Source organism: Nomia melanderi, chromosome 14 (genome assembly GCF_051020985.1).
Source record: "Nomia melanderi isolate GNS246 chromosome 14, iyNomMela1, whole genome shotgun sequence".
In the NCBI taxonomy this organism is placed as follows: Eukaryota; Metazoa; Arthropoda; class Insecta; order Hymenoptera; family Halictidae; genus Nomia; species Nomia melanderi.
The window spans coordinates 7,853,144-7,867,250 of record NC_135012.1 but is presented as its reverse complement, the minus strand read 5'-3'; the positions used below and the strand labels follow the sequence as shown (position 1 = coordinate 7,867,250).

General features: G+C 30.1%; 1 protein-coding gene across 1 annotated transcript in view; it reads left to right on the top strand.

The window, feature by feature from the left end:
- The window catches only part of LOC116433782 (dynein beta chain, ciliary), a 53,824-nt gene that overhangs the window by 38,957 nt on the left and 760 nt on the right, over window positions 1-14,107 (top strand). Inside the window, exons 45-66 of the mRNA XM_031992267.2 lie at window positions 163-399; window positions 542-763; window positions 2,226-2,477; window positions 3,308-3,434; window positions 3,863-3,996; window positions 4,777-5,014; window positions 5,424-5,611; window positions 5,862-6,031; window positions 6,355-6,575; window positions 6,773-7,049; window positions 7,673-7,948; window positions 8,393-8,798; window positions 9,295-9,611; window positions 10,149-10,281; window positions 10,569-10,850; window positions 11,186-11,392; window positions 11,756-11,957; window positions 12,267-12,398; window positions 12,822-12,994; window positions 13,261-13,371; window positions 13,505-13,678; window positions 13,886-14,034. Coding sequence (XP_031848127.1) covers window positions 163-399; window positions 542-763; window positions 2,226-2,477; window positions 3,308-3,434; window positions 3,863-3,996; window positions 4,777-5,014; window positions 5,424-5,611; window positions 5,862-6,031; window positions 6,355-6,575; window positions 6,773-7,049; window positions 7,673-7,948; window positions 8,393-8,798; window positions 9,295-9,611; window positions 10,149-10,281; window positions 10,569-10,850; window positions 11,186-11,392; window positions 11,756-11,957; window positions 12,267-12,398; window positions 12,822-12,994; window positions 13,261-13,371; window positions 13,505-13,678; window positions 13,886-14,034 — 4,628 coding nt within the window. The remainder of the gene's footprint in view (window positions 1-162; window positions 400-541; window positions 764-2,225; window positions 2,478-3,307; window positions 3,435-3,862; window positions 3,997-4,776; window positions 5,015-5,423; window positions 5,612-5,861; window positions 6,032-6,354; window positions 6,576-6,772; window positions 7,050-7,672; window positions 7,949-8,392; window positions 8,799-9,294; window positions 9,612-10,148; window positions 10,282-10,568; window positions 10,851-11,185; window positions 11,393-11,755; window positions 11,958-12,266; window positions 12,399-12,821; window positions 12,995-13,260; window positions 13,372-13,504; window positions 13,679-13,885; window positions 14,035-14,107) is intronic.

Here is a 14,107-nt window from a genome sequence, read left to right as displayed (position 1 = left end):
TCACAGTAAGCTTATATATTCCGAAAAAAAAACATTGCAATCTGCAAACTTTCACGAATTAAGTATCGAGTATTTAACAGGTTTAAAAAGTTATAAATCACTCGCAGTTTCTTAAATCCAAATTTTTAGAAGTCTAGTCTACTACTTTCTGTTCTTGTACAGGTTTTCCAAATGCAATTAAAAACAGGATATTCTATAAATGACCTCCGAACCGACTTAGCAGGTCTATACTCGAAGGCAGGATTAAAATCAATCGGAATAACATTCTTGATGACTGATTCTCACGTTGCCGATGAAAGATTCTTAGTCCTAATAAATGATATGTTGGCCTTCGGTGAAATTTCAGAATTATTCCCGGACGAGGATATCGATAACATAGTGAATGCTATGAGAAATGAGGTAATAATGAACTTGGATGAACATAAAGCTAAATTTGCGTACCACAAAATTATGAAATAAAACATATAATTTTGCCACTTACAGTGTTTTTTTTATAAAAGCTCTTCAATTTATGAATCTTCAAACTTATCGATTAATTTAGGTAAAACAAACCGGTATGATGGATACCAATGAAAACTGCTGGAAATTTTTCATCGATCGTGTTCGAAGTCGATTAAAATGTATCCTTTGTTTTTCTCCTGTTGGTTCAACATTACGGAACAGAGCCAGACAATTTCCTGCGATAGTGAACAATACTTCGATCAATTGGGTACAAAGTTGGCCACTAGAAGCTTTGAGATCGGTTTCCACTAGATTCTTAGAAGTAAGAAAGTTGTTTGTCGTTTTGTAAAATAATAACTAAATAATATATTAAAGGACAGAAATATTCAGTCATAAATAATACGTTTACTGATGCTTCTTTCTAATTTTAAAAATTAAGATAAACAGAGCTTCTTTTAATTTAAAATGTATTCTCCTTCATTATTTATAAACTATAGCTACATAAATTAATAAATGAGTAACGTATTTAAAAAAGACAGAACTACTCGGTCATAAATAATACGTTTATTGATACTTCCTTTATTTTTGAAAAGTAAGATAAACGGAGCTTGTTTTAGTTTAAAATATAATCTCCTTTAGTATCTACAGATTTTAGATAAAATAAAAGTTTTGTTTACCTTAATATTTAAGAAAGGAAGGAAACAGAGAAACTTCATTATTTAAAGGATGACCCATTATTTATACATGATTACAATTAAAAATGAAAGAATTTTATATATTTGTAATATATGTAAATACTTGGTTTCTCTTTCTGCATGAAAATGAATAAAATACTTTCTTCAGGCGTTCTACGTCAATTATAATTTTTTCCCGATTAAATATGTTGCACACAAAATTCTGTCTGACACTTCGCGACCAAGAAAGATAATTATCGGTGTGATCTCAGCCAAGTGTGGAAATGAAAGGTGAGCACGTGCGAATACAATGAGCGCAATTCCTCATATAAGTCAGTTTTAATTATACATAGTTTAAATAATTGTTCGCGCGCGTTTCTTGAACGGAACAATCGTGTATTCGCACGAGGCTGAATCATATATTTATAAGTTTTGTAAAAAATCATGCATTAAATAATATTGTATGTACACAACGATAAATACACATTGATTTTTATATAAGTTTTAGTAATTCCATTGCATACAATATTTTACATTAACAGTTATCGGTGTATAAACTATTATATGCTAATGAATACTTCTCAACCAAAGATTCTATAAATTGTCCATGCTTCTAGACTTATTTTTCGATTACAATATAATTGCTTGTTATTATATTGTAATTTTTCATTACAATATAGTACTAAAAATATAATATTAATAATACTAAAATTAATTTTTTGGTTACAGTACACTAGTATACCGATTTGCTGGTTTGATATTCGATATATTAATTGATTCGTGTTCTCATATTATTGAAAAAAATAAGTACGAAGTTGGACTTCCAGTCGATTTATTACTTCATTATAGTTAATTAACCGTTAATTAACTTGTCGCTTCTGTATTCATCTAAAATTACAAAATAATTCACTTCCTCTATTTACGAACGAAGATATCGCGAAACAATTCACGATTTCATTTTCATTAGCATTAAATGAATATTTGGATTAATTAACAAGATTATTCCTGATAAACGTATTCATATTATAATATATTTATACGTTAGTTGATATTGCTGATACGCTCAACGTCATTTCGTCAATTCAAATTATTAACACTTATTGATTTCAGGAATTAGAAGAACTTCCGAAACCATATAAGAATTCAGCGTCCATATTTATGTCGTTCGCACATACCAGCGTCAACGATATTTCCGCATTGTATTTGCAAAACGAAAGAAGATACAATTATACAACCCCGAAGTCATTCTTGGAACAAATCGCTTTATATTCGAAGTTGCTTATAGAGAGAACTTACGATATAAAAGCAATGATAGAAAGATTAAAGAGTGGTCTTGAAAAGTTGAAATCCTGCGCTGGTCAAGTAATTTTTTGAAACAATCTCACTTACAGTAGCAATAACATACAGTTATTATAGTAACGAATACAGTTCGTACGGTTTTGTTGCTGGCAATTAATTGAGGACTAATTTCAATCGGTATATCACTAGTTTAACACATTTTCCACCACACTTGTGTGATATTTATGTAAAATGTTTTATTTGCTTTATTTGCTATGTTTCGAATGTGTAAAAATTATATGAATAACTTGCCACATGAAACAATCGCAAAAATGTATTAATGAATGAAATTGGAAATTGAAAATTATTCTTGAAACTTAATTCCTGCATATTATTGTTGCAACTGTGTATCTTATATAATTGAGTATACTAATTAACCATATAACACGTTACATTGCATGTTTAGAAAGGATTTACTCCTTTATTATTTAATAATTAAGTTATTTCATCATTCGTTTGATATATTCTCATAATCAGTTAGTTTATCATTATGACAGAATTACATACAGAACGTACAAACATTCAGTAATTACAATTATCACGCATTGAAGATATATAAAAATATGCCCAATATTTACCATTTCTAATATTTTATAAGAAAAAGTGAATGAGAGAATACAATATCTCAGTAATTTTTTATTCGAAATCATTAGAATATAAAATCTATTCTAATCTAATAATATTATCTATTATTATCTAGATTAATCTATTTATCTATTATTATTTTCTATATATGTTTATTATGGTACCCCTTAAATCCATGAGATTATTGTATTATTAAATTTACGAACATCAATACATTATTAAAAACTGAAATCAGTATACCTTAAGATTCATTAAGTTTTCACTAATAGGTAAGCGAGTTGAGAGTTGTCTTAGCAGCTCAAGAAATTGAACTAAAAAAGAAGAATGAAATTGCGGACAAAATCCTTGCAGAAGTTCGGGCCGAAAACACTAAGGCTGAAGCTGAAAAAGCCATTGGTACAAATTCAGATTCTACTTAAATGCATTATAGTTATAATAAAATAAATGAATTTAAATCAACTCTGCGGGTCAATATTGCTAAAGAGGATATTGTATTGAGAATATTTACAAGCAACATTCCAGAAGATTTTTTTAACCCTTTACGCCATGGTTTATTTCTAAACCGTGATCGATACAACTAGTTTAGTAGAAATTATTTACTTTATCACTAATTTACCAAGAAAGGAAAAAATGTTGTTACTTATTCTATATCTACTCCAAAGATTAACTATTGCTAATAGACAAGTAATTTAATTTATATTTAAAAAACATAACTGACCCTTCGATTTCCCAAATTCAGTTGGAAATTTTCGTCACGAGTCAAACATGATATTATAGGTCAAGGGGGTTAACATAAGTAGAATAAAAATTTTGGTCGCTCGCAGTATCCGCCGAAGAAGCTAAAATAGCGGAAATAAAAGAAACTGTAGCGGAGAGACAAAAACGATGCGATGAAGATTTAGCGAAAGCAGAACCAGCCGTTCGACAAGCGGAAGCTGCTCTTGACACTCTGAATAAAGTACATCATTTTCCGTAGTAGTATAACACATGTTTCTCGATTAATAGCTGCTGCTAATTAAGGAATAACGAAATATGTTATTTCTCAGTCATGAATCAAACTTTCACAGAGCTGGGAAAAGGTTTATTTTCAAGTTGTTTCAATGTTTCGCGTCTTTGTCCCGCTTTCTAATTCGTTTTCCGCTATTTACTTTTGTTTTCAAGTAGCATTCTTCGGTATGTGATGACTCTATGATGGAATTGAATTTGTTGTCAAAAATATGTGATACGAGATATGTGGAGCTTTTGCTAATTTTATAATTCAGCATTCTAGAAATGTATAGCTTAACAAGAATCGCAGTGTTTTTAAAAATATATGAATTACCATTTCATTTATGCGCAATTATGTTACACAGAAGTATCATGTTTTGTGAAATTTTAATTATAAATTATACAAACATAACAGATGTATTGAGACATTTTGCAACATAATTGAAAAATCTTGTACATGGTTCTCATGTGCTTCAAATTATTATTTAAAAAATGCTAGCACATTATTTTATCATTTCTTCATTTGCATCATTTTTGCATTATACATATATTTAAAATATTATAATATATTTTCTATATATTATAAATTATATATAAATTTGTAAATTATAAATTATAAATTATATAATATATTACAAATTGTATATAAATTTATAATACACAACATAAAACTCAAATTACATGGATATCCTAATATTTTCGCACCTGCAACTGTAGCTGCCACATTATTAATGTAATTTAAACTTTACAGAATAATTTAACTGAACTGAAATCCTTTGGAACACCGCCAGACCAAGTAGCAATGGTAGCACAGGCTGTATTAGTCTTGTTTGCTCCCAGAGGACAGATCCCTAAGGACAGAAGTTGGAAAGCATGTAAAGCAATGATGGGACATGTTGACGGATTTCTCTCGCAACTACGAAATTACGACAAAGAAAACATACATCCTGAAATCGTTAAAGCCATTCAAGCCTACATCAATAACAAAGGTAAATAAACAAGACTATCATATAGCATGAAAATTCATAATTCATAATTCTTAATATATTTATTTAACTCATTAAGACACTCATTGCATTAACTATTGTAGGGAAATATTTTTTACACCAAAAAAGATTGTGTTTATCTTAATTTTTAAAAATAATGAAGTATAAAGAAATTCTTTTATTTATGCCCTAATAGATATATTATTAAAATTACTATGACGTTTTAAAACGAATTGAGAAATGTTCAAGAATATTAGTACATGAACGGTATATCACTTGTTTCACGAGTTTTTTAAACACATTTATATTTCATATAATATTATAAAAATATACCTTATTTGATTCGAAAGCGTGATACAATAATTCTGCGTTTGAATTCGTGTGAATAAATAGATGCATTAAACTATTCTAGAATTTGATCCTGAGATTATTTATTCAAAATCTCAAGCGGCCGCTGGCCTCTGCAGTTGGGTCAGAAATATCATGGTTTTCCATTACATTAACGAAACTGTGAAGCCACTGAGAGCTGCACTTGCGCAAGCTAATGCCGAGCTTAAGGCTGCAATGGACCACTTAAACGCTTTGAGAGCACGTTTAGCGGTAAATTTTTTATTTCAGAAATTGACCTTTCCTTGAACATTAAGGCTAGATAAATGTTAACTAAGTTTTTAGTTTTTAAAACGGTGTAATTTGGTTTTAAGCATCCAGCTTGTAAGAGCTATCTTATCTGTATACGGGTATAACGAAAATTGTCGAGTATAACACAAATAAATGTTATCGTTTCGCTGATGTAAAGAAATAATTATTATTATACGGTTAATGATTATTAATCATTACAATAAATTCATAGGAACTACAAAAAGTGCTCGATATCTTGGGAGAAAGAATGAATACAGCGTTACAGGAGAAACAGAAATGCCAGGATGAAGCTGATGCTACTGCATTGACAATTGATCTTGCAAATAGACTGGTCAATGGATTAGCTTCGGAAAAAATTCGGTGGAATGAAACCATCGAAACGTTAGTTTCAATTACTGTAATAATTTTAATAATATCATAAAACTAATAATTTTCATAATATCATAAAACTAATAACTTTAATAATATCATGAAACTAATAATTTTAATAATACCATAGAGGTATACGACTGCGTTATTAGTGTTATTTGTTGTTAAAATGCAATAGTAATTAATGACGGTATAATCCCAGTGCATAAAAACAATTTAGAAATCACAATTACTAAAATGAAACCAAATTTTCTATTGCTTGACAATGAGGATGTTTAATTTTTGTTAGTTGGTGAACTAGGAAATTAAGATGTTTAATTGTTACATACATGTAGGTTGAACGATTCAAGAGAAACTGTGCCAGGTGATGTTCTGCTTGTAACAGCATTTCTTTCGTACATGGGATGTTTCACACGGAAATATAGGCACGATTTAATGAACGAAAATTGGCTACCGTTTTTGGAGAATTTGCAAGTAAAAATACCAAGATCCAAGGACCTAGACATTTTGTCGCTGCTGTCTGATGACGCACAAATTGCCCAATGGAACAACGAAGGTTGTTATTTCTTTATCACCGCTTAATTTTGTAACAGATGTTCTTAAAATAAATCGCTCAAATAGCTTTGAATAAATTCCATATAACCGTGTAGAAATCATATAACTCAATAATTGTACACAAATCGAAATCGACCGTAATCAATGTTAACTACCATTGATATATAACAAATTTCAATGTAAAATTCATTATTTAAGGACTGCCAACCGATAAAATGTCATCTGAAAATGCAACAATATTAATGAAATCCTCAAGATGGCCTTTAATGATAGATCCACAGTTGCAAGGATTGAAATGGATAAAAAATCGATACGGAGAAGAATTACAAGTGCTCAGGCTCACTCAACCGAATTATTTAAATTTAATTGAAATTTCAATTGCGAACGGGGGAACGGTTTTAATTGAAAATATCATGGAAGCAATTGATCCTGTATTGGATCCTGTTATTAAGAGAGATTTAATAAAGAAAGGAAGGTACTATTTCTGTGTCGTCTGTAATATAAACACGTATAAATACAAACAACAGCAAATATTTATAAAAAGAAAATACATACAAAGATATGAAATTATAAAAAATTATTACAGAAAGCTTATTTACAATGTTAACATCGAACAAATCTTCATCAGTCGTTTAGATTAAACTTCACCTTAATGGAAAACTGAATTATTGTAAAATAACTTCATAATAGTAACTTACACTGCCATGTCTGAATTTACTATTGTCCATTTCTACAAAGAAATGAAAATTAAGTCATTCTTTTATTACTTTGTACGACTACAGATGTAATTAGCATAACAAATATACTTATACATAAGTAGGTTGCTGCAAAAGATTCGGAAATCCGCCATTTCTAGCGTTGCCATTCAATTGTTCGTCATTTTCATAGTTTCACATTTTTAAGTAGAAAGTGCTGACACAACACAATGGAAAATGTATTGATGTCAAAGGAGAATATTTTGAAAAACAATAAAACCATTAGTACAAACTTATTTGCGACTTTTCTCATACTTTTCCGAAACTATTGCAACAACCTACGCATAACGGAACGTATAAATGTACAACAGAAACTTTACACAATTTGAAATTTATCTCGAAGGGCCATCAAAATCTGGGACAAGGAAATCGATTACGATCACCGATTTCGGCTGATCCTGCAAACAAAGTTGGCAAATCCTCATTACAAGCCGGAGATACAAGCGCAGACGACTCTTATCAATTTTACCGTAACGAAAGACGGTTTAGAGGAACAACTCCTAGGCGATGTTGTCAAAGCAGAGAGGCCTGATTTAGAAGCCAAAAAAGCTGAGTTGACCACGCAACAGAATACATTTAAAATTACATTAAAGGCACTGGAAGATGATCTTTTGCACAGGTATTGCATTTTGAAGTTGTGTTTCACTCGAGTGATTAAAATTACTCGAATAATTTTTTCGTGACCCTAACGAGTTAAAAGGTGTTCAATTTTATGTCTACAAACTGAACAAATGTAATCTAAAGAAGTGATAAAAGTAACCAGTTAACTATGCCTCGCAAAGTGTATACGCGTCACCTTGAAGCTCAAAGTAACACTAATTTTTTCAACAATTAATTATTTATTTCTTTAAGTAAGAACCAATTGCACATTCGAATTCAGCATAAGAAATATTATTTATTAATATTATCCATTAAACCATCTGTGGTAAAAACAGGAGTTAAATTTTGTAGACCAGTGTTACAACAGCAAAGTAGTTATGTCGATCATAATTGAGACATAAATCATAGGGTAAGGGGTTAAATATGAAAACTATCGTTTACGAAACATAATTTACTTTTAAAGACTATCGACAGCAGGGCCAAATATTTTAAGCGACGTCGATCTAGTGATAAATCTCGAGACTACTAAGAAGACAGCTGCAGAGATACAAATAAAGGTCGCCGAAGCTAAAGTGACAGCTGTGAAAATTGACCAAGCTCGAGAAATTTATCGCACAGTGGCATCCAGAGCCAGTCTTCTGTACTTCGTATTGAATGATCTTAGCAAGATAAACATGCTCTATCAGTTTTCGTTGAAAGCGTTTAGCGTGGTCTTCCAGAATGCGATTAAATTTGCTGAAGAGGCGGACACGTTGCCAAATCGTGTTGCACTTCTGATCGACAGCATCACGTATTTAGTTTTCATTTACACCAGCAGAGGATTATTCGAAAACGACAAGCTAACGTTCCTTTGTCAAATGACAATTCAGGTAAACGTTAATTACGATTTACGTGCCTCATTTTTTATTATTCGAACATCTAGCAAATGTACATATAACGTACTTGCTATAAATATTGTAAAAATATGAAAGTATTTTAATGACCCTTAACGTTTTGTATAAATAATTAAGAAAAATATGGTATTTAAGTCCTCTATTTAGTTCTTTTGTTTTACATTTCTTAAATCTCATAACATTAGAAAAAATTGTTGATTAATATTTTGAAAATGTATATATGGGGTGTTTCGTAAATGTGCTGTCTAAAATAATTCGTTATGTATTGATGTAATTAAACAATGTGTCACGTAAATTATGTTACGTTATTTATTAATTACAGATTTTTAAATAGGATTATAGTTTTTTTTAGTATTGCATTCTAATCAACTTCAATCAATTCTAATCGATTCTATCGAAATTGTAAGTTTGTGTTTCATCAAATTAAAATTCTATCGGAATTATAAGTTTGTGCTTTTTTCAAATTTAACAGATTTTCATGCAATCAGAAGAGATAACGCAGTCTGAGCTCGATTTTCTTTTACGATTCCCGTATATACCTGACTTAATCAGTCCGGTGGACTTCCTCACAAACGTTGGTTGGGGTGGGATCAAATATTTGAGCCAAATGGACGACTTTCGGAATTTAGAGAAGGACATAGAAGGCGCTGCGAAAAGATGGAAAAAGTTCGTGGAATCGGAGACACCGGAACGAGAAAATTTTCCTCAGGACTGGAAAAACAAAACTGCTTTGCAAAGGCTCTGCATTATGAGATGCCTTAGACTAGATCGAATGACTTATGCACTTAGGTTTGTTTGCTTGAAATAATTTCCAAATACTTTTCTATTATAAACGTAAGAATATATATCAACGCTATTTTAATGTGACAAATACATCAAATATTCGTCAATTTGACAGACATGTCTCAATTTATTTAACCTTTTGCACTTGAGAGATGACCCTTACTCGTCACTTGATCTGATACAGCAAAATTATAAAGTTTTATATACAATATTAAGCTTTATATAGTGCATCAATATTTGAAACTTTAAAATAAAGTAGTTTCGTTTGTTAATTTAAGTATATTTTTTTATTAGTTAGTCTCAAAGATTGTTGTCTATATCTCATGATAAAGTGTTGAATATTTCTACTAAAACAATGTAGAGTGCAAAGGGTTAATATAGTAAGAATATATGGAAAATCTGACTGTATCACGAGTAAAATAAATCTTTTTCTTATCGAAGGCATTGGCAGAAGTTGCAAAACGTATTTTTTATTTGTATCGTGTATAATAGTTTACACATCGATTATATTTGTAGAAGGAATGAAAGTTTCATTTTACATAGGTGTTTCGTAGAAGAAAAACTGGGTTCGAAGTTTGTAGAATCTAGGTCTCCCCCTTTCCATAAATCCTTCGAGGAAACTAGTTCAATTACACCTGTATTTTTTATTCTCTCGCCAGGCGTCGATCCTCTGAAGGTAAATACATTTTAAAATATCGAAAATTTTGTAATATTTCTGCACTCCTTCGAAATTCATTGAAAAATTCCATTTATTAATTCAGCCACTAATTATTCATATACAACTAAAAGAAGCGATTAAACATTTGTTAGATAAAAATTTTAAGTAAGGATGGAACATGTTTCGTGTTATTAAGAAAAAATATAATTATTAATACATTCTACTAATTATATTGATAAAGAATAATATAAACAGCAACGTAGATACAGAATATGAAAATACCAACAAAAGAAATAAATTTTCAGGATGTGGAAAAACTTGGAAAACAATTAGGTTTCACGTTTGAAGGCAGAAATTTCCATAATGTTTCATTGGGTCAAGGTCAGGAACCAGTTGCCGAAGAAGCAATGATTGTTTCAGCAAATGAAGGACACTGGGTGATCTTGCAGAATGTTCATTTAGTAAAGAAATGGTTACCTACGTTAGAAAAGAGAATGGAACAGTTGTCAGAAAGTCCTCATGATGATTACCGATTATTTATCAGTGCTGAACCCAGTCCAAATCCTCGGGAATCGATAATACCGCAGGTGATTAACCCATTCAGACTCGACGCGCTACGCACATTAACAAATTGCATTCCGCACAATGTCACAGAGCAAAATACGCAAAATAGAAAAAATAAAATATTAAATCGTTTGATTGAATTACAGTATTATTTATGATATAGAAATGTTTTCAAATAATCATCGTTTAATTCAGTGAACTATAGTAATTCGATTTGGTTGGGGGTCACCGGTGACCCCCAAGCACTCAACGTGTTAAATATATAAAATTTAAGTACAATTGAACAAAATTATGTAGTATTACCCGAGCGTTTGCAATAGGGCTTTTTGAGAAATTTCCAATATTTAATTGTACATAGGGAATACTGGAATCAGCTATAAAAATCACAAACGAACCGCCATCAGGAATTCAGGCGAACATTCACAAAGCATTGGACAACTTCAGCCAAGAAACTTTAGAATCCTGCAGCAAAGAAACGGAATTTAAAGCCGTATTGTTCGCGCTGTGTTATTATCACGCTGTACTTGCAGAACGTCGAAAATTCGGAGCACAAGGATGGAACAGGGTAGACATTCTATTTGTAGCTTATTTAATAATTACTGCATGTTTCTAAAAATTTGGAAGTAAAATAGTTCTTCTAAAATAATATTATTAGTAATGGTTACAAGAAGCTGTAAAAATATGTTATAAATTCAAGTTTATAAGTTATAAATTCACTATCTACAATTAATTTAATAATTAAACAGCACCTACAATGTAATTGGTTTCCAAGTCAGCATTAATTTATCGAATGATCCAACATTCAGCATAAAGATTCGGCAAAGAAAATATTTATTACGCCACATTGAAAAGAGTAAACAGTTTAAAATAATTTATATAATTATTATTTTTATAAAATAATTAGTATCTAATATTTCTTCTGTACTAGTCGTATCCGTTCAATTTTGGTGACTTGACGATCAGCGTGTCCGTGTTGTTTAATTATCTGGAGAACAGTATCAAAGTACCATGGGAGGATCTCCGCTATTTGTTTGGGGAAATAATGTACGGTGGTCATATAACAGATGACTGGGACAGGAGATTATGTAGAACATATTTAATGGTATATCTGAAACCGGAATTAGTTGAAGGTAAATAGACGTGGTTGTAAAATCATAATTGAAGCTATGAATTTCAAAACAGCACGAGTCCAGTAACTATTATTCGGAAAAGATCAATCTTTTTTGTATATCCTCATTAACTTAATATCATTCTTGATTATTTTTGCTGTAAATATTAATTATACATATACTTTCATTCTATACAAATTTTTACTAATATTAAATAACTGGTTTTTGTGTAAAAAGCCTTGAAAAACCGTGGACTTGTGCTGTTTTATTACAGTTAACTAAATATATGATGTAGCTTATAGAAGAGAATTAATTTTTAATTGTATTTAGGTGAATTATATTTGGCATCTGAGTTTCTGGTGCCGCCTAACAGCGATTACACAGCTTACCATCAGTATGTCGATGATTTCCTGCCTAGTGAAAGTCCAGTTCTTTATGGTCTTCATCCTAATGCTGAAATTGGTAATAAATTATTATTATTAAATATTGATAACACTGTCCAACAAATTTTAACTTTTTTCTTGCGTATTCCAATTAGTAATCAAAACAAAAATCAAAAACTAAATTTTCATTGTAACTTTTCGTGGTGGTTTCAGTATGAAAAGATCCAGAAATATTATAATATTATAATATTTTATTTGCAAGTACTTATAGAATCATTTTCTGTAAAAAATATACCTTATAAAGTTAAAGCACAGATAATCTTTAAATTAAACAATTTGATTTTCTATTATAACATTTTTATTAAAACATATCGTGATACAGAAAAACGATTTCTACAGTCATGCTAAAAAGATCATCCACTGTTTGTTGGAATTCAATGTATATACTGGACAGTGTAATATATAATAGACTCTACATATTTAAAAACAATACTTTAATTAGGATTTTTAACATCAACCGCGGAAAACTTGTTTAAAACGCTACTCGAAATATTAACGCAAACTGCGAGCGATACAGAAGGAGAAATATCGAAAGAAGATAAAATGAAAGGTATTTTAGAAGATTTATTAGATAAATTACCAGAAGAATTCAATATAGCAGAACTTCATGGCAAGGTACTGAAGCTGTTCACGCATTTACAAATAATTAACGATACTCAAGATATTTCAAAGATAAATGATAAATTTTCTTAGTAGGTGTTGAATACTAACAATAACTGACCTTATCAAAATAAATCTATGTATGGAAATAAACATAGATAACATATATTAATTCACGAGAAAATTGAATTACCTAAAATCTGTTTATTTTTGAGACATCTTGTTTTGGATGCCATTAGAATTTTATTATATATTTGAAGTGATATATTAATCAATTTTAGGTTGAAGATCGAACACCCTACGTTACAGTTGCATTACAAGAATGTGAACGAATGAATATTTTATGTGCAGAACTTAGAAGATCTCTCAGGGAATTGGAATTGGGTTTGAAAGTAATGAATAATTATTATTGAAGTAGTGAATAATGATGCATGAATTAGAAATTAATTTTACAAAATATCAAATGTCATCTACAACGTAAATTAGTTGCAGTAATAAACTATAACTAAAATTAATGTATGATAGGGTGAATTAACAATTAACGCTGAGATGGAAGATTTACAAAATTACATAATGATGGATGCCGTTCCGCCATCTTGGACTAAGCGAGCATACCCTTCAAATTTAGGATTGAATAGTTGGTTTGCGGATATGCTGAATAGAATGAATGAATTATCGAATTGGACTACTGATTTTAGCGTAAGTGAATTTATTGTATATTAATATGTATATTAATATTAAAATACTTTGAAACAGAATTTTAAATATTTATTCGAATTGTTTTTCACTAATATCCATATTTATTCTATTGTAGTGTCATTCTTATGCATTTTAAAAAAGAAATATTGTAAGAAAAATAAATAAAATACGATATTACTTTAAGATACAAACGTAATAATTTTTTAGTTACCATCATCGGTATGGTTAGGCGGTTTTTTCAATCCACAATCGTTTCTAACTGCAATTATGCAGCAAACTGCGCGCAAAAATGAATGGCCATTGGACAAGATGTGTTTATACTGTGAAGTTATGAGAAAATTTAAGGAAGAAATCACGTAATTCTTAAATTATTAATTTAATAAATTATCAAATGCTTTATTCATAACTATTTCCTATTATATTTATTAA